Source organism: Rhipicephalus microplus, chromosome 7 (genome assembly GCF_043290135.1).
Source record: "Rhipicephalus microplus isolate Deutch F79 chromosome 7, USDA_Rmic, whole genome shotgun sequence".
Classification (NCBI taxonomy): domain Eukaryota; kingdom Metazoa; phylum Arthropoda; class Arachnida; order Ixodida; family Ixodidae; genus Rhipicephalus; species Rhipicephalus microplus.
Window position 1 is genome coordinate 124,698,512 of NC_134706.1, and position 26,936 is coordinate 124,725,447.

General features: G+C 45.3%; 1 protein-coding gene across 2 annotated transcripts in view; it reads right to left on the reverse strand.

Moving 5' to 3' along the window:
- LOC119185251 (cytochrome P450 3A4) overlaps positions 1-24,025 on the reverse strand; it is a 47,986-nt gene extending 23,961 nt beyond the window's left edge. For both annotated transcript variants that reach the window (XM_075869648.1, XM_075869647.1), the window contains exons 1-4: positions 23,893-24,025; positions 4,793-4,889; positions 4,142-4,194; positions 3,525-3,621 (exon numbers count right to left, since the gene is read on the reverse strand). In XM_075869648.1, coding sequence (XP_075725763.1) covers positions 3,525-3,621; positions 4,142-4,194; positions 4,793-4,889; positions 23,893-23,948 — 303 coding nt within the window. In that variant the 5' untranslated portion in view covers positions 23,949-24,025. The remainder of the gene's footprint in view (positions 1-3,524; positions 3,622-4,141; positions 4,195-4,792; positions 4,890-23,892) is intronic.
- Positions 24,026-26,936: the final 2,911 nt, after the last annotated feature.

A 26,936-nucleotide genomic window follows, 5' to 3' on the forward strand; every position in this document is an offset into this window, starting at 1 on the left:
AGGCAAAATAACGTCACACACATCTTTGTACAACTTTTTTGCGAGTCACTGAAAACAAATATTCATATGGAAATCTAACAGATAAAAGCCGTGCACTTAGAATAACCTTCTTAAGATACCCGCCGACAGCACCAGTCATGTCGTTGGTTTGAACCACATATCCAGGTAAATCCCGCATCAAAATTGGCACACTGTACGTGAGAAAGAATCCCTTGTGAAGCGAAAAAAAAAAGAACCTTATGACTTGGCATATGAAAGATATGGCAAACCCAGCCCTCCATGTTTCACTTTTCGAAACAAATTAGTTCGACTGCATCTCTCCCAGTTCGAGGCCCACACAAATACTGCGAAGATGCGATGGAGCATCTTTATGTATGCCTTTAAACCATGCAATACTTGCATCACATAGCAAAGTTTTGAGGCAAAGAAAAGACAGTCACCTTCAAAAACACTGACAGATGATTACCATTGCATCTATCGGCTTTCGTCCAGATTTCTTTCGCTTGTTATTGCCAGTAGTTCTCATTATCTTTATAAAGTTCCAGTGGCACCCCAAGGTACTTGACAGGTGTGGTCATCCATTTAACACTAGCATAATAGTGGGTCTTGACGACCGCTCTCCATGCCAGAAACCCAGACACTTTCCCCAGTTTACTAGACTGCCTGTTACATTGCTGAACCTTTTAACTACATTGATAGTAGTAGTAACACTATCTTGAACGGTACAGCAAACAGCCACATCGTCGGTATACGCCAGAATTTTAACTTCGGATTCTTATAATCTAAAGCCATGAATGCTACTGTTTTGAGTTATTGCTAAGCACAACGATTCTATATATAAACTGATCAGTAGGGGATTCAGTGGGCAGCCCTGACCGACAGAACGCTTTATGTTAACTGTATCTCCTAGCGTCTTGTTGATTTCCAGAATGGTCGTGCAGTTCTGGTTTGCCACAGATACCCCATCTCTGAATACAGAATCAACGTTGACATGGTCAAGAATGGCAAGCAGAAGGTTACAAGAAACACAATAAAAGATTTCTCGAGATCAATCTGTAGAATGGCTACCTCTCCTTGATTGGCATCGCAACACTCGAGCATGCAGCGCATCTTGTGTATATTGGTCACCATGGAGCGTCCTATAATCACTCATGTTTGGTGGGGCCCTACCAATTCTTTGATTGCCCCTTGAAGTTGTCCTGCTAGTACTTTCAATAAAACTTTGTAATCACAATTAGTCAGTGATTGAGGTCTATACGAAGAAGTAAATTTTAGCTTCTCTGAGTGTTCTGTCTTAGGTATCAAAACTATATGTGCTTCACTGAAGGACCTAGGGAGGCTATTGGGTTTATAAGCCTGATTGAAGACACCTGCGTGTACTTGGGATGGTATTTTAAAACTCCTTATCAAACGCAACACGAAGCCCGTCCGGCCCGGAAGATTTACCAGGGTTCACTTTATCTATAGCCCTTTCTACTTCCGTTGTTGTTATGATCACTTTAAAGCTGATTTGGTGTATTCTGACAAGTTCGGCGTTTTGCTAAGGAGCTCTTGCTAAATGCCTCTGAATCAATAGGCGCGGCAGCGAAGAATACCTCGTAGTGTTTGCCAAACGCTCGTCCTTTGCTCTCATTGTCTGAAATTTAGATACCGTTGACTCCAATGACATTTATATGATTTCTTCTGGCATTACTCTTCTCTAATCCAAGCGCTCACTTAGGCGGGCGATCATCCACAGTCATTGATGTTGCTTTGGCTCGCACTAGCGCTCCGCCATAGTGTTCCTTCTCACATACCTCTATAGTCTGTTTAATACTCCTCAAATCCTCTGCATATACTCCGGGTTTTCACATTCAAGAACTGCTAGCCTCTCAAGTGTTCGTCTAAGCTATTTCTCCTTATTTCAGATTCAAAAGACAAAATGCTAGATATCTCTTGCTTGGGACTTGTTAGCAAACTTGCCTCAGGCAGGCTTTATGTCGGTAAAGCAATTGCGTTATACGACTTATAAAGCGTTTTAAACCAGCGAAACAACAACCAGTCGTCACACAATGCGAATAGTGTAACGAATGGGTAGTCCAATCCTTGAACCAATTAGAAAAGCTTGTTTTTGTTCACGTATTAACTTTGGTGCATACCAATTTTAGACACAATTCCTCATCGTTGATAGCCACTGCATGGATAATTGGGACAAAATTCCGCGCAACAGTTTAGCGGACACCACACTTCTCAGAAGAATGACGAAAAATAGCATAGCGAATGCCAGTCTATTACCCAAAAGTTCATTAATGCCGTAGTGGGTACCTAGCAAGTGTGTTTCCAGCAGTTACCCAGTGATTGTTTAGAAAAGGCTCTGAAAGGCCGCTCTTCAAGCTTTCGCGGTGACTGTGCTGCGCCTTCCGCGCAGGCCTGGCGCTTTTTATTTATTTCTCATGGCACATTGTTCCCTCCTAGCTTTCTGCTCCTTCACTGTCGAGTACAGCACCTTGGTGCTTGTGCTCCACGCAACAATGCTGTTGCTCCAGGCAAAAACTACCACCAGAATTGTAACAGTGAGAGGCAGCGACGTAAAATAAGTGGCCTCGATGGCACAGTGTAAAGGGGCTCTGCAACACATTTTGTGCATGGTGAGGAAACACTGCCGATCGGTAGTAGCGGCCTCCCAACAACACGCGAGCCAAATTATATAGCGCAGCACGCGGCTTGGAATTCACTATAAATCATCAAAGTCAGCTGAAAATTGCTATCTCTTCTCTCAACAAATCACGAAATATGCAAAAAAAAAATTCACACGTAGCAAGCCCATCTATCAGCCATTGGATGAATTCAACACGGCGCGCTCACTTGTTACAAAGATTGCCGCGGGAGGCCGCTACTTGTTACCGCGTGCGCGCGCGATCACACTGAAAAATGCCACGCATACGAGGAAACAAAAAAAGAAAAAGTACTTAAAGTCAGGAGGCGCGCGTGATGTTTATCTTTAGCCCTGCCATTCCTCCTTGCTCAGCTTCCAGCGCTTTAGTCCGGACGAGACAAGAGAGAATGCAATTGCAGCATGCCACATACATTTGTAACTCCGCTCGACTGGACAGATTCTTAAAATTTTTGCGGCGTTGAATTCGTGAGGCAATTAGCTTTTCCAGTGAATTCATTTCATGCTTACTTGAAAAAGTGTTTCAGGGCCCCTTTGAGGACGCATGTAAATGACACTGGTCATAACGATTAAATGTGTCACTTTTCGCTCGTGATAGCCAATATTCTCCAACATAGACGCAAAGAACATAGCCCTGTTAGCTCGTGATATGGTGTATCGATAAATTAGTACACGCGTAGCACCAAGTTAGGCTTATCTAACTCCGAATGAGTGTTGGGTATGATACACGGGAATTCGGGGAAAAGTATTGTGATAAAAATTTCCCGGCACTATTCACTTTAAAAATTCAGTTTGAAAGCATAGCAGTAACATCTATCAGGGGTCTAAGGGCATGCCAAAAGCTGCACGAATTATGGACGTTTATGCTCACCCCTCGGCCTTGAAAATTGTGGAAATCTTTTATTTGGATCTTCTTGATTAGCTCCGGGTCTTTCACGATAAGAAATGGGTGAGCACCGTTGTAAAAACTGAAAAGTGACGTCGAAAAGAAGGTTACATGAAGAGGACTTAGCTTAACCACGATGTGCTAGGTCGAAAGTATATCTTGTAACGATAAAATCAGAGTTTGGGAAACTCGCCACGTTCATTGTGTCTTTTGGGGTATCGCAAACGTTTTTACATGGCGCTGACTTTTGAACCTGAATGAGAAATTTCGGGTAGTCGTCATGGCGATAACGTGCCCGTAGTTCAACGCAGAGTGTTGTACTGAGATACCTTGAATATGAAATGGCTAATCATTAAGGTAAAAATGTGCTGCACTTCACGTTTTTATAAAATATTCATGCTTTACACAACGAACCACTAACTGCTGTGTAAAGCACAAAAAACAGCTATACCATACTAAAGCCACATAGGAGCCCTTCTCCAGGTATAAAAGTTTACGTTATCGTTGCCAATTAGCTAACATTGCTTTAATATGCTTTTCACGAAGCGCATTTCTGCAGAAAACAAAATGCATACGAAAAATAAGAAAACTGGTACACGTACCCAACAATGTCACCATATTTGTCCAGCCATTCCTTGTATTTATCCAGTGTTCCCTAGATAGGAACAACGGGATCAACTGCTAGAATACACACAATAGAAAAATCAAACGGTTCAGCTCTCTCCAATTGCCTCTGTCGATGCTTTTAATACACTGGTTCGACATTTACAGCACTTAAGACTTATTTTCCATCAGAAAGTTAGCCAGCTTTATAATATCAGTTAATGTTCACACGTTCTCTTTGTGTCCCACACCATGGTAATAATGGTCACAAGTTTTTCACGTGTGAATAATAAAGTCCCTCCATGACAGAGTTTTTTAGAACATTTAGTTTTTCTACCACCTTGAATGGTTTTTGGACAGCTTTATTAGGCTTAGAAAACAACATAACGCTTCAAAGCTTCGGAAATCATGTGGCATTCACTTTCAGGAACTCTCGAGTGACTTACCAAACCTGTTTAGATTTTTTGTGAGGTTTACTTTTAGGGGAATTCTCAGATAACTTCAGAAATCTTGTTCAGCTTTCACGTGACGTTCATATTGGCAACAATCTCAGATGGTTTTTTACTCTCGGTACATGCTGTACTCGTTACAAAAAATTGACCAACCGGTGCATTGCGTAAACACGTACTTGGAGGACATTTCGCCTTTACCTTCTGTATAAGTTCGGATAAGTTTCCAGAAAGAAAACTTGGTGGTGGACCTGGAATTCCGAGGTCTTTAAAGAAGGAAAACCGCCTTCTGCGTTTTCTGAAAGACACAAAACATATAAGGCTGTGATCATTTGTTTACAGCTTATTTATTTTTACAGCTTCTTTATCTAAGAAAACCAGTTGCGTAACTAAAGCAAACACGAAAATAAAGTCATGCGTGCTTCTTACAACAGCCTGTAATTAGTCAATAAGTAAATGGAGAAGTCATGAGCCAACGGCAGAGGCCGCCATTATGGTCGGATACGTGCATGACTGCAGTGGCGTACTCACATAGGCAAGTTAACCGCCGTTACGAACAACAACGGTGAACCGCGCGGAACCGCAGTGAGCGCCAAGTATCGTTCACCGATTTAACACACCTTTAAATCTTTCTCGGTTATGGCCAAGGACGCCTTAGAGGTGTGTAACCACTAAACCACGGTTGCCATGCTCGGCTACCTACAATCGTGGGAGCGGCATATCCGCGGTTTCGCACACCGTGTAACATAAGCGAGCCATGGTTCGCTCGAAACCGCAGATACGTTAACTAAAGGCTGCCCGCGTAACAAGAGTGTAAGTGAGCACTTTGAAGAGTAACCGATTTATACGGGGCAGACTTGGCGCTCCTCTTACACTACTGGGAAGGGCCCCTCCGGCTGCACCCCTCTCTACTCGTGCGCACGCCTATCATTATGAGAGACGCTCCAGATCGGACAAGGAAGTTTTCGGATAGGACTTAAATACAGCCATATCCAAGTACAGTGGTAATTTGAGCTTTTTTAGGTATATGATGTGCTATGTAGCAATGAAACCAGAGGGGGTGCCCCTCGATTACTGTAAGCGCAAAAAAACCTCGCGTATCTCGCTGATGCTGCCTTGAACTTCTCCTACAGTCATTGCTATCTTCATCTCTCGTATAAGCAAGACACGTTTCAGAAATACAAAAAAATCTATTATATGTAGCGCTCGTCCTGTTGTACTTTCGTCTCCTTGTTTTCAGCTATGGCTTCACAAAAAGTTCGTTTTCTTTGTGGTTTGTCGTGTTCTGTCTTAGTTGTTTGGCATCTCTTAACTATATGGTAGTGAAAATAAGGGAAGACAAAAAAAGCCATGAAGTCGTGAACTGATTAATTTGCAGGTACATGTAATTTGTGGTTTCATTCAAACTGAGCGCAGAAGAGTAGGTGGTCCTAAAGGTAATTGTATTGCAAAGCTGTACTAAGTGGAAGCTTCTCAAGGTGAGACTCTTATAAGGTCCGGTAGTTTTAAAAAAACACAGCATATCTGTGGAGTGAGTGATGAGTGGGACGAAGCATCCGTCGGTACATACATGCGTCCGGACGCACGGACGGATGGATGGAATCACGGACGGGAGCACGGAGAGAGGGATGGATGGATGGAAGGACGCACGGATGGACCCACGGAGAAAGAGACAAACATAGAGATGTATGGAGGCACGAATGAAAGTACAAACGGACAAACGGACAGATGGAAGCATGGATGGACGGATGGACAGACGAATGGACGGAAGCATGGATGAATAGACAGAAGAATGACGCACGGACGGACTGATGGATGAACGGACTATCTGTCTGTTTGTCCGCTCATCTTTTTGTTTGTATGTCCGTGCATTCTTCCGTCTGTCTGTCCATCCATCCCTCTGCCTGTCTATCCGTCCTTCCGTCCATCCTTCTGTCTGTCTATTAGTCCGTCCATCTGTCTGTTTGCCTGTCCATTCGTCCGTCCGTCTGTCCGCCATATAATCAAACTTATATGAAACTAAACCACACAGAACACGCGTTCACTTTATCTATTGATCATTTCACATACAGCAACAACATTGCGCCACATAGTGAAGATTCTTAGAAGTAAGGAGTAGCTGGACTGAGCCTCAGCGCAGATAGAGTGAGCCACAGAGCGACGAGCTCCGCCCCTAAAAAAAGGGAGGGTTGGTTTCTTGGTGGATATTATAATTGACAGAGATCTGTCTTGGGACCACACCGGCAAAGTGCGTGAAAAAGGGGCTGACTGCCATTTGCGACTTGTTTAGGTTTCTTGCCGGAAAAAACTTGGGGAGTGTCCGTCGAGTGTAGGTTACACCTGTACATGTTTTATTTGTTGAAATCCTGCGTTTCAGCCTACCTGTAATATCTTCTAACTCGTGCAAAAATTGGGGAACCCTTAAGCTTCGCCTTTAGGAGTTGAACGCGATTCGCAACTTTCACGGCCTATAGGTGGCGCGACCCTACATCCAACATGGCTGTCGTTGAGAAGATCACCCCGAAAGAGACAGTACCGGAGAGTACACTTTTGGTGAAGACTACAATATGTGGCGCTTCAGTGACCTTTTGATTTATGTTTTTGAGAGAGTAGGGGAGCGCCAACATAATATATTAGGTGAATAAATTCTGGGTAGAACTGGGTAGAGAAATCTGCGCAACATTGTAAATAAGGCACACACGTACGCACGCTTTTCACGAGGCGTTGTGCGTAATCGCGCGCAATGACTGGTGTCACGTTGAAGAAGTGCTATTCTGGGAGTCCCAGTACAAATTCCTCAGTAATCTCAGAAACATTTTCGGAGACGTGATTTGCCTTACAGTTTTGATTGCATTGTATTCTGCGCAAAGCTTGTACAGCTCACCTAAATACGCGAAGCACAGTAAGCTGACGAAAAAAGTTGTTTTTCAATTCCGAAGCACAAGCACCATGTCATATTACCGGATATAAGATTTGAGGATGCTTTCTTGACCAAAATAAAAACAACCTAATATCAAGAAAATCATTTCGGCAAGCAGCAGCAACGAAACCAGTGGTAATATACAATTCTCACGTTTAAGAGGGGTCGTTCCCGTTACTATTCTATGCTTCGGTGTTTGATAAGTATAAAAAATAGCATGGTAGCCATCGGCCATACCATGCTAAATGCGCCAGTTCTCGTCCAAAAGATAGCATGGTACCAGACAGAAACGACAAAAAAAAAGAAAAACCACCAACAAGAAGTAAGACCGAGCACAAATTGCTGCAGGTCATGGAGGTCATCGTCATGGAGGCATTTCGCAGGCGCCTCAGATGTGCAATATTGCGAAAAACGTTTTGAAACCGGTCCTTTCATTCTATTCTGGAGGCGGAACGCTTCCCTAATTTAGTTCTTGTTCTGTTTGCACAGCGACCGTGTCGAGCAGACGATCTAAGCAACAACTGCAAATTATGAACTGAAACCTCGATGTTGCTGTGCTAGTACACAAAATGGGTGCTGCACACATTCAGGGGCGTTATTTGCCTGTTAATTTTAGCCTTCTTAATCATTCATGGCTTTTTGGGGCGCTAGTTTAAACGGGAGGTTTTACTTTTTCTCACGGTGTATGTAGGCTAGGAGCATCGAGGCTCGCAATCAGTAGGATTTCTTTCTACTTCATCTTTACCTTGACAAACCCAGAGGGTTCCGGTGATTTCTGGGCCGTTCAAAACGTTGCGAAACGACCCCAAGTGCAGTGAAACAAGCAGCAACAACTACGGTTTGATGCTGGTATGAAACACCGATCATCTCAACAGAGCTTCCAGCCGCCACCGCACAGTGACGCCACGGTACCTGGAAGTGGCGAATAGTGAAATCCGGCCCCTATTGAGCCATTCAACCACTAAGCGCATATTTATTAATATGTTTTGTTACATACACACACACGGGCGCACACAAACAGCACACAGTACATCGTATTAGCACACGTGCGCGAATGGTGCATAAAGGTCTCTGATCTAAAGCGAGTCGCATGACCTCCAAGATAGAAGCCACGTGCTCACCATTTCGGAGGCAACAAAGAGTCTCACAATGCCTCACAGATAGCAGCACATTATCCAGCGTTTGCTTTTTGCTTGATCAACGCCTCTAGAAAGGCATGATGTGTTATACGCTAGATAGACACAATTGCCCATTTTTAGAGCTGTTTCAAAGTTCCTGTGTGTTTTTAGCGGCGATGGCTGCACTATCCTGGCCTTTTTCAACGTAGTTTGGGGCTCCCCCAAATGCACTTACAAATCGCCGAATGGGCTTGTTTTCGTTTTGACACCTGTCGAACAAAATGCGGTAATGGGGCCCTGAAACACTTTTTAAGTAACCATGAAATGAATTCACCAGAAGAGCTTATTGCTTCACGAATTCAACGCCACAAAGCTTTTAAGAATTCGTCCTGTGCGAGTGGAGTTACAAAGATTTGTCGCATGCGGCAATTGCACTATCTCTCGTCTGTTGTATTTCGCTCCAGTGCGTTACCCAGACAACACTGCGTCTCCCTCTTTTCATGACGGAGGAACGTCGGACGCGCTGAAACGTGCATAGGTCAAAGCAACGCAGCGCGGCGTGTGCCTCCGAGTATACATGGCAGGACCGGCGCCTGGCGTGGCAACGCCGGCGCGACGCGATTAAATGAACGCCCGCGAGCACGCGCACCGCGTCACGTCGAAATGTATTGGTGCCTTGACTGTGGCATGTAGTCATGTTCTATATTGACACGCATCTCATGATTATCATGTTTGCACTAGTCACATACCTTCATCATCCGTTGGCGTCACGTAATACAAAATTTGGCATATGTGATGCTTGCGAAACGGCCGCGAGCGCCTCATAGGTGTGGAAGGTAGTAATTTTGTTACATGACACGCATGTCGTGATTATCATGTTTGGATGTGTCGTTTACCTACATCGCCCACTCGCGTCACATAATATCGAGTTTGGTACATGTTAAGGTAGCGAAACAGCCGCGAGCGCATGTGGAGCGTAGCAGGTAGTCATGTTGTTACATGACACGCATCTCATGATTATCATGTTTGCATCACTATCATACCTTCGTCATCCATTCTTGTACCGTAATACCAAGTTTGGTATAAGTGAAGCTAGCGGAGCGGCCGCCAGCGCATCATGAGCGTGGCACGTAGCCATGTTGTTACATGAGACGCATCTCATGATTATGAGGTTTGCGCCTGTCACATACCTCCGTCATCCATTCACGTACTGTAATACCGAATTCGGTATATGTGACGCTAGCGAAACGGCCGCGAGTGGATCATCAGTGTGGCATGTAGTCATGCTCTTACATGACACGCTTGTCGTGATTATTATGTTTGGATGTGTCATTTACTCATGTCTTCCGTTCGCGTCACGTAATACCGAGCTTGGTACATTTGAAGCTAGCGAAACGGCCGCGAACGCATCGTGAGCGTAGCATGTAATCCTGTTGTTACATGACACGCATGGCATGATTTCCATGTAGGGTCTGTCGCTTGTGTTTGCCATGCAATCATGTCATACCGTACCAGTTTTGCAACATGCCATGTAAACAAAACTACTGCAAGAGCTGCAGGACCATGAAATTTTAATCATGACATTCATAACATACATATCATGATTTTTATATTATTACTAGTCAAATATATTCTTCATGCAAACAGCCCCGCCGCGGTGGTCTAGTGGCTAAGGTACTCGGCTGCTGACCCGCAGGTCGCGGGTTTGATTCCCGGCTGCGGCGGCTGCATTTCCGATGGAGGCGGAAATGTTGTAGGCCCGTGTACTCAGATTTGGGTGCACGTTAAAGAACCCCAGGTGGTCAAAATTTCCGGAGCCCTCCACTACGGCGTCTCTCATAATCAAATGGTGGTTTTGGGACGTTAAACCCCACAAATCAATCAATCAATCTTCATGCAAACATGTTATGCCATACCAAGTTGGGTATCGATAACGTTATCGAGACGGCCACGAGAGCTAAAAGTCTTAGGCGGCAAGATAGATATATACGCTCGAGGAGGAGGAGAAAAACTTTATTTATCCCAAGAGCGTAAGGTGCGGTTGTGGAGTGTCAGAGGATCCTACCCAGCGTAGGTCTTCGCTACCCTCTTGGCCCAATCCAAGATCTTGTCCTGAACCTCGGGCGCCTAGCTGCACATAGCAGCCTCCCACTGCTCCTTACAATTATATTGTAAAAAATACGGTGGTGGTTTTCCAGTACACCTCCACATGATATGGTCTAGGTTAGCTCCTTGTTAACAGAAAATACACAAAGAAGCGGGTGTATAAGATGGCGAGAAGATGAGACAGGAAACGCACGTGTCTGTAACTGGCGCCATGGTATTTCATGGTAGCTCGAAGCTCCATGTTATAAGGGGGGGGGGGTATATAGTGCCTTGTAGGCGGTAGTGATTTGTGATATCGTGGGAGGTCAGAAGACGATCTCTCGTGCTGAAAAAGGCCGCGTAGCTTAAGGCGCCATCAGAGGCCTGCGCTCGGCCGGTCATTTTTCGAGCACAGGTATTGTCTCGATGACAACAACCTCATTGTCTCTATGACAACAACCTCTTGTGTGGGAGGGTGTTTCTCAAGAAACTAAAGGGCAGTTGATGAGATGCGACCCACACTGAAGTTACGTATGGCAGTTTTTTAGTCCATTACAATCACAGTGATATTGGGGATGGATTGATCTAAAGTGATCGCAGCCTCCTCTGCCTCCACTGAGGAGTTGAAAGCGATGGATGTCGTTGTGAGCACCTTGCCTTTATAATAGACAGCAGAGAGGGCATAGGATGAGGAGGATGGCTATTCTGCCGCATCGACATAGAAGACGTCATTGGCTCCATGAAATTTTTCTGAAGAGGTTTTGCTCTTTGGATTCGATGCTTAGTATGAATATATTGGGTACATGTTTTTAGGTAGGGGTGGTATAAGTAATTGTTTGTGTATGTGATGGGCAATGTTGTATTTATATTTGGTGAGTGAGGTGAAGTTAATTCGGGTAGACGATAAAATGTGGCGACCTCCAATAGTGGTCGCGATCCTTGCGTATTGAGCTGTTAAATGAGCTTCACGGATTTCACATAGGGTATTCATGACTCCTGTTTGGTGGAGTGGTGTGTTAGAGGTAGTGACTGCAATGCCTAGCGCGTATTTGTAAACTCTGCAGAGGAGGGTGTTGACCAATTTTTCCTCTGCTTGTTTAGGGTGAAGGTAAGGGAGAGCGTATGTGATTTTGCTAACCACAAAAGCTTGTACTACATGAAGTAGCTCTGCCTCTCGGAGCCCTCTATTTTGCCCCGAAATTCTTCCTACCATTCTTAAGGTGTTTTCAACGGTACTGCGCAAAGCTTCGAGTGTGTGCGTATTAAGTCGGTTGTTTTGGTTAAATAAACCTAGCACACGAATGCGTGATACTCTTGGAATGAGGCACCCATTTATGTGAGTTTCTATCATTGGAACGTGTTTGTTCCGAGGATGAGTTGGTAGAAGGAGTAACTCTGATTTACTCAGGGTGCAATAGAGATTCACATGAGATGTTAGTGTTGCTATTATATCTAGAGCTGTTTGTAGGGTGTCTTGAATATATCCATCTGAGCTTCCTTTCATCCATAAGGTGACATCATAGGCATAGATAGAGAAGTTCAAGTCAGGGATACGTTGAAGACCGTTGGGTATATAGGTAGCATAGCGAAGTGAAAAAGGATTGGAGAGAGCACTGGCCCTTGAGGCATTCCGAAGCTGCCTTGTGTATTGGGTGAGAAATGTTCTGATCCTAATGTTAATATAGCTGTGTGGTCTGTGAAGAAGCTTCTAATGTAAGAGTACGTTTTAGGGCCACAAGAAATGCGGTTGAGGCCAGCATATATATAGCTGAGTGGGCTACGTTATTGAATTCTCCATGTATGACGAGACCAAGGATCGCCTGAGTATCTCCTCGCTCTGGTTAGGAGTTATGATGTCGTGTTGAAGGCGAAGTATCGCATCTTGCGCCGAAAGTGATGCTCTAAAGCCAACAATTTCTGGAGGCAGAAGTCCATCATCCTCCACGTGTCTCAGGAGGCGTGCGAGCACAACATGCTCTATAGTCTTTCCGAAACACGATGTTAAGAAAATGGGCCTCAGATTTTCTACTAAGGCTGTTTTGTTCCGTGTGAATAGAAATATGACTCTGGCATCTTTCCACGAAAGCGGAAGGGTGCCATTGTAAAAACTGTCATTAAAGTACTCAGTGAAAGCTTTGATAGAAATAGGGTCAAGATTTCTAAGTAGTTTGATGTTAACGCGGTCGGGGCCTGAAGCTGACGTGGTACGGAGTGTGGCGAGGGCGTGCCTAAATTTCGCCTGTGTTATCGCCACATTTAATGACTCATTAGGTTTCCCTGTGTAGGATGGTATAGAATCATTACGTAATTTAGGTAAATGCAACGTGCGGATGTTATCGAAGAGCTGTCCTAAATGTTCACTGTGCTCGTGTAATAGTTTAGTGATAGCGTGGACTCAACACCTTTTTGAAGATGTTGAGTTCACTCAGTAAGGTCTGCAATACGTGAGGGAGGGGTGCTCTTGCAGGTATCTCTTAATTTTTTCCAATCTGTGAGCATCAGTGGTTTGGGTGCAATGGGTCTGCATTTTAGCTGTAAGGTAATTCTAATAGTGTAATGATCACTGCCAAGATTAGTTTAGGTGTTAGTCCAAACCATTGTGGGAACATTGTGAGTGAGGGTAAGATCGGGGAATGTATCTTTGTTCACACTGCTCCACAAAAGAGTACCAGACAGCATTAACTCCGCTATAAGGTTATTTGCAGATGATTGTGTAATTTACCGCGAAATAAACAATGAATATGATAACCAATTTCTACAGTCAGACCTTGACACTGTCTCAACCTGGTGCAATAAATGGCTTATGACTCTCAACTCTAACAAATCTAAATGCATGTCAATAACCCGGCGATCTATTTCTTCCCCCTGTACCTACAGAATTAACGCCGTTGCCCTCCAGCATGTCTCTTCATATAAGTACCTCGGCGTTTACATTACCAACAATCTATCTTGGCACACGCATGTTACCTACATCTGTAATAACGCTAACCGAACGCTAGGATACTTACGCCGCAACTTTTCTCGCGCTCCGCTGTCCCTCAAAATTCTATTATACCGATCGCTAATTCGCCCAAAGCTTGAGTACGCGTCCGCTATATGGGATCCCGTGCAGCAAAATTTAATTAACGCGTTAGAATCTGTTCAGAACCGCTCAGTTCGGTTCATTTGTTCTAATTATTCCCGTACTGCTAGCATATCAGAAATGAAATCTAACCTTGACCTACCCAATTTAACTGTCCGGAGGAAACTGGCGCGACTGCATTTTTTTCATAAGATATTTTTTCACAATCCATCAATGAAGCGAGACCTCATTTCACAACCGTCATACCACTCATCGCGCATTGATCATCAGCATAAGGTTGCCATTCCGTTTTGCCGCACCAAATTCTTTTCAGCAGCCTTCTTACCGAAAACAGCCGCCGATTGGAACCACCTTCCCTCTTCCGTTGTATCAATAACAGACCCTTTGTTATTCAAGACTGCAATTTCTCAGCAATGCTTGTAACCATACGCAGTTTCCATTATCTATCTTTGTCTTGTATGTGCTTGAATTCTTATACATTTTTAGTTGACTTATGTTACCTTCCTGATTTGCGCATCTAACACTTGTTTCTTTATTTTGTCTTTTTTTCTTGTGTGTTATATATGTTGTACCCACCCCCTTTGTAATGCCCTACGGGCCCTGAGGGTATTCTAATAAATAAATAAATAAATCTAAAACGATGTGCCTGAATACGGGACCAGAGGGTTCTAACTTTCGGTGTAGATGCGGTGTAACCCCAGGCTGGGTGAGAGGCGTTGAAATCCCCCACTATGACGAGGGTGTGTTTGCCGGCCGAGGATGTAGCTCGGGCGAATAGGCAATCGAAGCGGCGGCTTTTCTCTTGTGGTCTACTGTAAAATTGAGAATATATAAGAATGGCGAGTCAAGTTTATCAGGTAGTATTTGGAGAAAGTCCTGCTTAATGTCGTTGTCAGCAAATTTTGAATAGGTAACTGTAAGGTGCTTCTGAGCTAAGACAGCAGTGTTTGGTTTGGTACCAGCCGGGTTCGGATGCGTTCTATAACCTGACAGCTGCACTACGCCATTTGTTTATTGTAATGCAATGATTGGGAAAAAGTAGTTTGTGATTTGATGTACTGCAGAAGCTTTGCCTTCTTTCGGCGAAACTCCCTGCAGTTATATTGCCATACGCCAAGTCCAGTGTGGTTACGAGGAGCCATTTTCGCTAGGTCGATTTGGCTTAGGTTGGGCAAGCTCTGGATGGTTAGCGTGGACCGTGTCGATCCACTGCGTGACTCTATCTAGAGTTTGTTGCATAGGTAACATGGCTTGTAGTATCGAGGACACGGATTCATGTAGCTTCTGCAAGGAAGCTGTGGGGAAGGTAATAAAATTGTCTAGTTTTTCCTTACTTTTTTTTAACTTTGTCAACCTTCTCTAGTTTCGCTTCGACTTGGTCTACTCGCTCTTCGAATGACAATGTGGGAGTCGAAACGTTTCGTTTTTGCTGAGGTGGTTGAGCGGGGTCCCTAGTTATAGGGGTGGTTGAGGGATGAGCTTGTGGCGGTGAGATAGGTGTCGGGTGAGAGATGAGGCGGGGATGTGTGGGGAGGTAGATGGTTGTTTACTGGAGTGAAACTCTAGGGGTCGTTTTAGATTTTCTGCCGTCATTTTGCACACTCATCCTGCAATAGTTTGAGCTGGTTTTGAATGGAGCTTTCAAGGCAGGCTACGTCAGCCCAGCTCACCTCGTGTCCAAGGCCAGTCCGGTGGCTGGGGTCTTGACGAATGCTTTTGTTGCGTCTCCGACTGCAGATGCGGCTTTCTTAGCTTTGCTGTCTTGTGGTACTCGGTGAGCGTCCTCTCGGGACGTTCTTGAAAGATGTGCTTGGGTCGAGGAATGAAGCTGCATCCTGCTCGAACATTGAGGGTGTGTGCTTTGGTGTGGGCTTGTAGAGCTGTGAGCGCTGGGGCGAGCCGGTGGGGTGGTCACTGTTGCACACCACACAATTAGGTTCACATTCGTTATCAAGGAGTGGGTTCGGAATGCCACATATTGAACATGAAGAATAAGGGGCCCCTGGGCATACGTCTGGTCTGTGGCCAAGTTTGCGGCAGAGATTACAGGCTTCCTTCTTATGAAGATAGGGCACGCATCTGGTGATGCCACCCTGGTAAGTTATGTAGAAAGGCACGCGCGTACCTCTGAAAGTGACCAAGATGGACAATAGGAACGCTTGCGGCGTCCGGTCAGGATGAGGTCTAGTCTGTCATAGTCCGATAGACTTGACAAGATGGTTTCAGGTGTGTGTTCCGTAGGAATATTACGGATGACCTCTCGGCAGGTATTTGATGGATCGGTAATTAGGGGGACAACTTCAAAGCTGCGCTCATCCATTTTGATGGATTTGATACGGTGGTATCCTTCGGTGCGTTCCCAGTCCGGTGTGCTTATGAGCAGAATATTGCTTACAGAGTTGATGCGGTATTGGTCATGTAGGAAGCTTGTGAGCTCTGCCGCTTTTAGGACGACATGTATGGGCTTCGGAAGCGGAGTGTCAGCACAGCTGAGGCCTTCACGTATTTATTCGCAGGACTATTTGTAGTGGTCCGCTGGAAGTAGAGGGGGTATGGGGGCACTGCGACTAGATGATGGAGAGCTTTCTGTGACTGTTCTTGCGAAGTGTTGATGGCAGGCATCGATTTCTTCGGGGATGAAGTGGGCTTTCTGGCCCTGGCATACACTTGACGCCAGCTGCCTTCATCATCGCGGAGAGCTTCGGCGGAGGCAAGCTCCTCTCTCTCGGCCTCCTGTTACGAGGGAGGGGGAGAGGAGGCAAGTTCCTCTTCCTCTCTCTCTCAAGATGGATGACCATGTTGGTAGGCCTAGCCGGTAGGCCCATCGAGGTATGGAACACTGCCAAAAAGTCAATCTTCGTGGACGCTAAATGTGAAGCACTCACTTGAAATCAATTCAGATGATGTGGCCGATTGCGTAGAAATTTCACATTTGTTCAAGTTGCCATTGAATGACTTAAGCAGTCAAAAACAGGAGTTTTGTCGGAGCGCTTGCTGAACGCGGCCGCTCCCGGTGGCGTCTATGGCGCTTCTCTCGGATACCACACTACTAACTAAAGCGACGCAGATAGCAGGCAACCATCCCCTCATCATGGCGGGGGACTTCAACGCCCCCCATGTAGAATGGAGTTACAATCGCACAACACAGAAATGACGCCACTTACAAACACACATCACTCAACACAATCTCATGTTACTTAACGACCTCTCTACCCCCCCCCCCCCCACACATAGGTAACTCAGTGTCACGGGACTCATCCCCTGACCTGTCCCTAGTACGCAACGTTTCGAATCCCACATGGGTTAATCTGCAAGCTAACCTCGGTAGCGATCACTTTAATTGTAGCACAACAGTCAATATAGGCAGCCTCGAGCCCAGAGGCTTTAAAGTAGTAGACTGGAACTTCTTTAGGCAAATACGCAAACAAGACACCAACCATTACTCTTCACTCTCTGAACTCTTTGCGAGACTACAGCGGGACGTTAAACAAGCTACCAAAATATTTCTACAACACGCAACATAGACTACATGGACAGCCACCTCGCACATCTCCTGGAGGCTCACAAAAGTCTTCAAGAAAGATGAAGAATGCATAAACTCAATCGTAGGCTACGAAAAAGAATTACATTGCTCAACCGACAAATCGAGGAGTACAGTCACACACTAGCACGCAATCAGTGGAATGAGGTGTGTAATTCGCTTGACGCACGCATGAGAAAAGGTCTAAAATGGGACCTTCTCAAGCATCTGCTCGGCGACAAGCCCACCAAGTCAGAGCAACGACTAACTCTAGATAGACTGTTACACAAAGCACGAAGACAGCAACTTACCGACGAGCAAATTTTAGATGCTACAGCAGCCCGGTATCTATGCACAGAACCTACCTCACATGAAGACTATCCACCTTACGCGGGGGCCACAGACGACCCATTTGAGCAGGCTATAACTAGCGCTGAAGTACGCGCGGTAATAGCAGAGCTCAATACTAAGTCAGCCCCGGGTCCTGACGGAGTCACCAGCAAGCTACTCCGCAACCTGTCTGACCAAGACATTGAATCACTAGCCACCCACATGAATGAGGTTTGGGAGCAAGGGAGCGTCCCACCAGAATGGAGGGCCGCGACCGTCATACTCATTCCCAGGCCGAAGAAACCCCTGGAACTCGACTCTCTACGACCCATCTCCCTCACATCCTGTGTGGGTAAGGTCATGGAGCACGTCATTCTCCGTCGAGTCACAAAATATTCAGAGCGAAAACACCTCTTCCCATTCAATCAAGTAGGGTTCAGGCCAGCTATGGCCACGCAGGACGTACTTCTCATGCTGCAGGAGACGTTGCTTAGAGTAAGGAGCAAAGACCTCAGAGCAATCCTAGCTCTTGACTTAGAGAAAGCTTTTGATACCATAAGCCACGCTCATATACTACACGAGGTTCAGGAGGCAGGCTTAGGCCGCCGATTCCACGAATACGTCCGCTCTTTCCTAAGAGCCAGAACGGCCAGACTTAAAGTTGGGGATCTCAAGTCACACACCTACAACCTAGGCCCACGTGGCACCCCGCAAGGGTCGGTGCTCTCACCGTTTCTTTTCAATTTAGCCCTCAGGCAGCTTTCGCAAAAGCTGAGACACATCGAAGGCGTAGAACACGCGCTCTACGCCGACGATATTACTATTTGGCGTACTGGAGGGAGCGATGGACAAATCGAAGGGAGCCTTCAGGAAGCAGTCAATGCAGTACAAACATTTTTAAAGCCCACGGGTCTCAGACTATCGGCATCTAAGTCCGAGTTGCTGCTTCTGCCACCACAGTACGGCCGCACCAAAGCCGAACCTACCATACACCTCTCCACAATAGATGGCTCGGTTATCCCGATAGTGTCGTCGGTTCGAATTCTGGGCGTTACCCTACAGGAGAATGGCAAAAACGACTTAACCATCACACATCTCACCAAAAAAGCTGAGGCAGTCATGCACCTCGCCCGACGCGTCGCTAATAGACACGCAGGACTCACAGAAGAAAGCTTATTACGCATCTTTCATGCGTTCGTAATGGGCCACGTTCACTATGTTGCCTGCGCTCGCCCGTGGAGCAAAAACGATGAAACTAAAGTAGACAACCTCATCCGAAAATGCACAAAACGAGTACTTGGTCTACCCATGTCCACAAGCACGCAGCGCCTGCTATCCCTTGGGGTACATAACACGTTCCAAGAAATCATCGAAGCACAAAGAATGTCCCAACTCATGCCCCTGTCTTCGACAGCTGCTGGTCAGGAACTCCTCTCACACATAGGTCTTCCTATCCCAACTCAAGTCAACGAACCAGAACCATTGCCGCAACACCTTCACGCTAAAATCACAGCGCTACCTTTCCCCAGGAACATGCACCCGGTGCACAATCAGGCTCGAAGAAGGGCACGAGCTCAATCCTTACTAAAAGCGGCCAACCTACATGCGACAGACGTGGTTTTCGTAGACGCCGCTAAATACGTGGACAAACCCTACTTTGCAGCTGTGGCCGTCGCCCCAGACGGAAAAGCTCTTAATGCTCTTACCGTAAAAACTCTGAAAGCCTGCGAGGCTGAACAAGTGGCCATTGCCCTTGCTCTAGGACTCCCTCAGCGCGACACAATATTTACCAACTCCAAACCCGCTGCACTGGCATACCGCCGCGGTACACTTTGCCAGGCGGCATTAAGAGTTCTAGCATCTGTTCAGATAACTGTAGACAAGCATATCCACTGGTTCCCTGGTCATGAAGGGATCAACGTTCAACCAGGGGTCCCCAACGGTAATGAGCTGGCCCATAACCTCGCGCGTTATCTTACGTGCCGCGAGGGGTCGCGGTCCGGCTCACTGGCCGGGGACACCAACACGCACCGGGAGCCACTCCTATCATATCATGAAATTTGCTCGCACTATAAGTTATTTAGAAAGGAATTCCCCTCACCTCACTCAGCACTAAATAAAGCGCAACAGTTAACGCTTCGACTGCTGCAAACGCACAGTTACCCCAGCCCCTATATCTGCAGCAAATACCTACCAGATATAAGGCCAGAATGCCCCAAATGCCAAAATTCAAGGTGCGATTTAAGTCACATGCTGTGGCAGTGTCCCGTGCTAAACGCTAGCTTCGGGTCCCCTGCCACCGAGGACGACTGGTTCAACCACCTCAGGAGCCCCGACAGGGCCCTTCAACACCAGGCCGTCCAGAAGGCCCAAAAGGTGGCTGGCGAGCTGCGACTCCCAGTCCCCACATGGGCGGAGCCACTGGGCTGGCCCTCGTAAGGGGTGCCCAGTCCCCTTCAGGACCTTTATTAAAGTTAATTCTCTCTCTCTCTCGGATACGCTCGAAGTCACCGAAGTTCGCTAAGAAATGCTTAGCGTTAAAAAAAAAAGGCAGATCTCACGTCATGGGAATCGGCGTTATGTGAAGCATGCGGAGGGAAGGTGACCATGTTTCAATATTTTTTATCTTGCGACACGTCATGAAATGACCCTAAATTTATGTACAAATGTTGCTTCCACAGAAATATGTTGAAGAGTTGCAAATGTTTATATATGCAGTTTTTTGCACTTGCGCCACGATGCCAAGTGGAACATGCGTATGAGCAACACCAGAAGCTGATATGATGCGCTGATGCTCGCGAAGATGCTGGCCGTAGACACTGCTAAATAAATGAACTTAAGCGCATGGCAACTAACCACAATTAACGTTAACCTGACGTGACGCTTGTATCAAAGCAGTACATACGTAATGTTTATAAAATTGGGTAGGCAGCACTGCCACCTCGATTGACGTTTCACCATGATTAGCGTCTATTTAAAGGTTAGTTCCGGGACCTGGCTTAATTCTGTGGTGAAATGCTTCATTGTCACGCACAACGCTTGGGTTCGATTTCAGCTGAGACCCTGAAATTTATTTTTTGAATTCTTTGGATCGACGCTGCCGATGCCAGGTATTTCTTAACGCTTGCGCGTTAAAATTGCCCATACGCGTTCTCGTCGTTACTGAGTAGATACTAATATTTATTCACCTGTGGCATATATACTCGCATACCAGTGGCACATACCCACCCGTAGGTATGTGCCACTGTTCACGGGAAGAGTTTGACAACGTATGCGACGGCACTGTGACATTATTCATTGTCGTGACCAGTGCATCACATTCGTCGGACCATGTACACCCCCTCTCCCCATGCGAATTTCGGTTCACGCCAAAGGGGTGACCACGAGAGCACCCAAACGTAAGCGGCGAGATAGATAGATAGATAGATAGATAGATAGATAGATAGAAGGATATATAAATAGATAGATTGATAGATAGACAGATAGATATATATATATATAGATAGATAGATAGATAGATAGATAGATAGATAGATAGAAAGATAGATAGATAGATAGATAGATAGTCAGGCTCGAATTCACTGAAGTTTACTGAGAAATGCTTCGCATTCAAAAGAACCAAAAAGAAGGACAGTAAGTCCGAAAACAATGGCCCCTTGCGATTTTTTTGTGTGCTTTCGTACACAACATGTCTGTATTGCGGCGGAGGCAACTTGAATTTCTCTCGTATATATCAAAAGTTTAACGCTTGTGTAGCAGTTTACAACGACATGTGCACTTATTCACACTTTTTAAGGCTTGTATATTTTAAGAGCCAACGTAAGCTCTAAACGGCAGGAGTGCGGCTAATTGCACACTGCACGTTTATTTATAACATACTGCGGTCTTGAAAAGACCAAGCAGTAGAGGCCCAAAAATATAAGTGGAAAACACTGTAAGCGTGATAGATGAATGATGTGCACAAAATACAAGAAGATAAGTACATTATACAGAGATATATAGATGAACCTAAACACAGGTTAATACAACCTTCAGAACAACGGGAGATGGGTCTATCTCCCTATTTTACATTCACAATTGCGATAAACAGTAAAACAAGTCGAGTACAGACTACAGTACAGACAGTATGGCAGGCTCAAAATGGCAAATAGACTGAGATGGGAGGACTACTTCAGGCAGCGAATTCCATTTCGATACTGTACGTGGGAAAAACGAATTCTTGAACATGTTTGTGTGGGCTCGATACGCAAGGAAATGGTGCGTGTGCTGATGTCTCGTGGGGCGCGATTGAAATGGCTGAATGTATACCGATGCATTTACCTTTGTGGAACCAGCGTAAAGAGAAATCATCAGTTTCAGCCTATCGATTTTTCGTCTATCTTCCAGGGTTGAAGCGCTATTCGCCAGCATTAGAGAAGTTCGTGAGTCGGTGGTCCTATATTTGTTGAAAATGAAGCGTATAGCGCGTCTTTGCACCATTTCAAACCGGTACTTATCTTTTTTTAAGGGGTCCCATATGACCAAAGCGTATTGCAGTTTAGGAAGTATTATCATTTTGAAGGCCAGTAATTTGACATGAGTTGGGGACGCTTTCAGTTTATGCCGTAAAAACCTAACTTGCGTGTGGCAGATGCGCAGATGTTTTCTGTGTGCTTTGACCACAACAGAGTATTGGTGAACGTTATTCCGAGGTATTTGTACTAGCTTTTTTCTACCACTGGTGCACCACTTAATGAATAACAAAACAGAAAGGGTTGTTTTTTCTTCGTTACACGAAGTAAGACTGTTTTGTCAGCGTTGTGTTATTTAATGCCCTCGCCTCCGTTAGCACTTTCTGTGGGATGCCTCATCACTTCAAGCACCTTCAATATTCCCCGAAACATTCCTGCTTCACAACCTTTGGTATGTAAAATGGTTGCGCAATTATTTTAAAGAGCAGCTAAATGACCCACGCATGCAGAACAGCCCGCGCACTAGGCACTGCACGTGCGCCAGCACCACCTGTGCGTGCGTACACTAAATATCAGCTTTTCTGAGCAATACCAAGACAAATCACTTGCACGACAAGGATAACAAACAATACTTATGATTTGGTCAACGTGCTGCTTCTAAAAAAGCGTTTTTAAAAGGAACTACCAATTGCCCGATCTGAATATTCTGAAACGACCTGAAGCCTCTCGAACGCGAGAAGATGGCTAATCTTAGAAACAAAGCCGGAAAACAACAAACTGCATTTTTCAAAGACAAACTGATGAATAAAGAAACATCGAAAACATTTAATGACGCTGCTAAGCCGAGCTATGGTAAAATAATGGCGTCATTTATTTTGCCTCTCCATGTTTTTTTTTCGCATCCGCGGAGTAAGACATCCGTTATCTATGATCCAACAAGCCAGAAAGAAATCAAGTACGCATTTCCGCTCTGTCAATGATTGACGCTTGTATTCTAGGGATTAATTTTATAGATTTCAAGAACTGCTATGGGATGGAGCATTAAAGTAGAGTCTATGTTCACAGACGAAGTAGTGAGCGAAAATATCTGCAATATTTTATGTTCCAAAATTGTTAACTGCCGGGTGCAGTACATACGGCTTCGGTGAGGCGTTCAGTCATTCAAGCTACACCTAAGTACATTTTACCATGAGGTACAAAACAGGGTCAAGAAAGATGAACATAGAAAATATGCCTCAGCTTACAATTTTATTGCAATACGCGATGTAAAAAAAAAGGATTAGCCCCGCCGCGGTGGTCTAGTGGCTAAGGTACTCGGCTGCTGACCCGCAGGGCGCGGGTTCGATTCCCGGCTGCGGCGGCTGCATTTCCGATGGAGGCGGAAATGTTGTAGGCCCGTGTACTCAGATTTGGGTGCACGTTAAAGAACCCCAGGTGGTCTAAATTTCCGGAGCCCTCCACTACGGCGTCTCTCATAATCAAATGGTGGTTTTGGGACGTTAAACCCCACAAATCATCATCAAAAAGGGATTACAACTAAAAAAAAAAACGCTCAAATTGATTGCAGCGTGTGTATGGTACCGAATCCTACACGCGCCAAGCAGTGTATTGAGCGCGCAAGAAGCTAGTTTCTCGTTTATGAGGGCGATACGCACTTACGTATCTGTCTGCCTCCTTGGGAAGTTTATGTGCATAAATTTGCACATCTAAAGCTTCCTATTTATTCTTCCAACAATAAAGAGTTCGCATATGTGAGTTATATCCCTTTGCAACGTGCGTTCAAAGTGGTACTTACATGAAGAACCATGTTGCGAACCCGACGATCAAGCTCAAGAGAAACACTTCGAGCATGATTCGCGCGAGTGCGGCGCCCTTGTGAAGCCGAGTGTAACAACAAGAGTTGTGCCCGAAGGACGCCCTGTGTAGACCTTCTGTGGCCTCTCGCACGCACCTGTGATAACTACGCAGGAAGGGTTGTTCGCTTCTCTGCGGAGCCGGAAATCGTGCGAGTACGCATTTCATGATGTCGCTGTTATTCATGATATGAGATAGGTACTTGTTTCAACATACATATGCGCGCACGCTAAGTGGTATAATGTAAAATTGCGGGGTGAATCAACCTACTTTAATGTATATCAGCGCCCAAGTACAGCGCGCGAATGAAGGAATTCATTCAAGGACCGCATCCATTGCTCGCGGATTGAGGCAGTACTGGATATGCGATGCATGGAAAAAAGGAAAAAAAATACGCAAAAGAACAGCTTCTGTTTCACTTTTTTTTCCCAACGCAGTTGGGAATATTGGTCAGAAATTCTGTGGGATGAAACATACAGAAATAAAGCTTAAGCACCACCTAGCGTTGAACTTAAAGTCAAAACATCCCGCATGATACGAAACCACCAAACGACGGCTGACCAATCGCCATCGACATCTCATGAAGTCAGCTTCTCCAGCGTCATCGTAGCTTGAGTCTATAGCTTAGCTTCGGGTTCGGTCTGGTGTGGTCATGGTCTGGTGTGGTTTCTGATGTTTGGTACCCATTAATGTTCATTTTTTTACTTTCGCTCGTAAACTTCTGCGGCTGATGTCCGCCTAAAAAGCCGTGCGCAAGTATATTCTGCCATGGTTGGGCTAATTCATAATATGTGGATGCACTTCACGGTCGAGAAGACTGGAGGTGGGAAACTGGGAGTCGCTGCCTGTAAGCACTTCAACAGCAGCTACTCTTTCCTCAATGCGATATCTTAACATGATGAAGACAGCAATACTTGCCAGTGATACTAATTCTGTGTATGAATTTGAACTCCATCTTTTTATTCTCTTGTTCAATGTTTCCCTAGTGAAAGGCGCGGCGAAATAGACATTTCTTTGTTCTAAATGCCGTAAAATTTTTAGAAAGCCACGCCCATTAAAAGAGAGCTTAGTGAGTTCACGGTGATGCTTCTGACTGCCTTCGATCTGTTAGATGCCGCATTCATTTGTGAAAACAGGGAAATCATTTCATTTCTTCTATTTATATAACAAAAGTTATTGCCTTTTGACCATTGGCAGTAAAATGTTACACATGGCAATAAGCTAATGTCTTATGCTAAAGAAAATTTGTTCTTGTTTGATTTTTTTTTCAAAATTTCGAAAAAATAGTGAGAAAAATAGGTGTTTTTTTTAACTACCCAAAATTTCCGAAAAAATTGCATATTTAGGCAGTTCTGCAGTTTAGAGAATTTGTTTCCCAGAATCACTGGGGAAGCGAAGAAATTCCTTCGAAGGATGCGACAGCTCAAGAACGACCTCCATCAACTGAACAGCCAACGGAGCGCATTAGCACAACACTGCGAATGGTTTAACTACCACACCCATCTGGCCCCGCCGCGGTGGTCTAGTGGCTAAGGTACTCGGCTGCTGACCCGCAGGTCGCGGGTTCGGATCCTGGCTGCGGCGGCTGCATTTCCGATGGAGGCGGAAATGAAGGAGGCCCGTGTGCTCAGATTTGGGTGCACGTTAAAGAACCCCAGGTGGTCTCAATTTCCGGAGCCCTCCACTACGGCGTCTCTCATAATCATATGGTGGTTTTGGGACGTTAAACCCCACATATCAATCAATCAATCAATCAATCAATCAATCAATCAATCAATCAATCAATCAATCAATCAATCAATCAATCAAAACCACACCCATCTGGACCTAACGCAGTGATTCTAACAACAACAACAACAAAAACAATACACGCCGACTCCTCGAATCGTGGCACATTCAGCAGATAGCGGGAAACAATAACGGCTCCACTGAGACATTGCCCTCCCTCTATTGCCCGGTTTTACGACGAGTCGCGGCGAACATCTCACTCAAGGCGAGCAAGCGTACTAAGCAGTGCACATCTCTGGCTTCCTAACCCCTGCGGAAGAAGCCGGTCTGGCTTCGAGACTTCAAGTTTAGTGATTACAATTTTGTTTAGAGTTTTCTAATTGTCTCATGCTTGCAGTCTGTCTCTGAGACTGCTTGCCCGCAAGAAAGGCCTCGCAGCTGCGTACATCAATAAACATTATATTTAGAGACCTGATTTGTCGTAACGTGATGCAGCTATCTCGATAAAAACTGGCATACCAATCGGTTTACTTAAAAAAAAATTGATGTTGCGTTTAAATCCGTGAGTCATGGACATGGGTGAAGAAACAAATGTGACACTGAAGCGAAAGTAATTTTTTTCACGTATTAGTAAAAAAACCTTCATAATAATGAAAACACCACTCTAGAACACGCTTTAAAATCGAAAGCACATGTGAAAAGGACTTGGCGACGCCATTAAGAAATTGTCCGCACCGAAAACCGTTACGTCACATATGCCGATGGCATCCACTTGCTCATGTGTAGTTTGTATTCGCGAAAGAGCACGTACGAGGTCCTCTCACGGGGCCATAAACTTGCCATGACAAGTTTCAGAAAGTTTCATTGAGTCAATATCGCAAAAATACGGAAAAACTTTACTCGTGGTGAGTTTGGCGCAAAATTTAAATCTGAAACGTGCATTGCAATTTTTCTTCTTGGATAATTAACCTATGGTGGTGAAATATCGGAAATTAAAGTTCTTAGAGTACCATTTAGGAGTATACAATGATTAATTAGACCAGTTTAGCATACCTTTAGGAACGCCTCAACAACAAAAAGAAACCAGTGCACAGGATAAGACAAAGAGGAGATCACTTCGGTCGGTCGTCGTCCGGCAGTGGAATGAGGCAGGCCGAGAATACTAGTGATGGTGGTGATGCCACTCGGGATTCCGTCCAGGCACTGAGGTAATTTACCGCAGCCGCGCATGTTGGACGAACGCAGCAATTCCTGGCG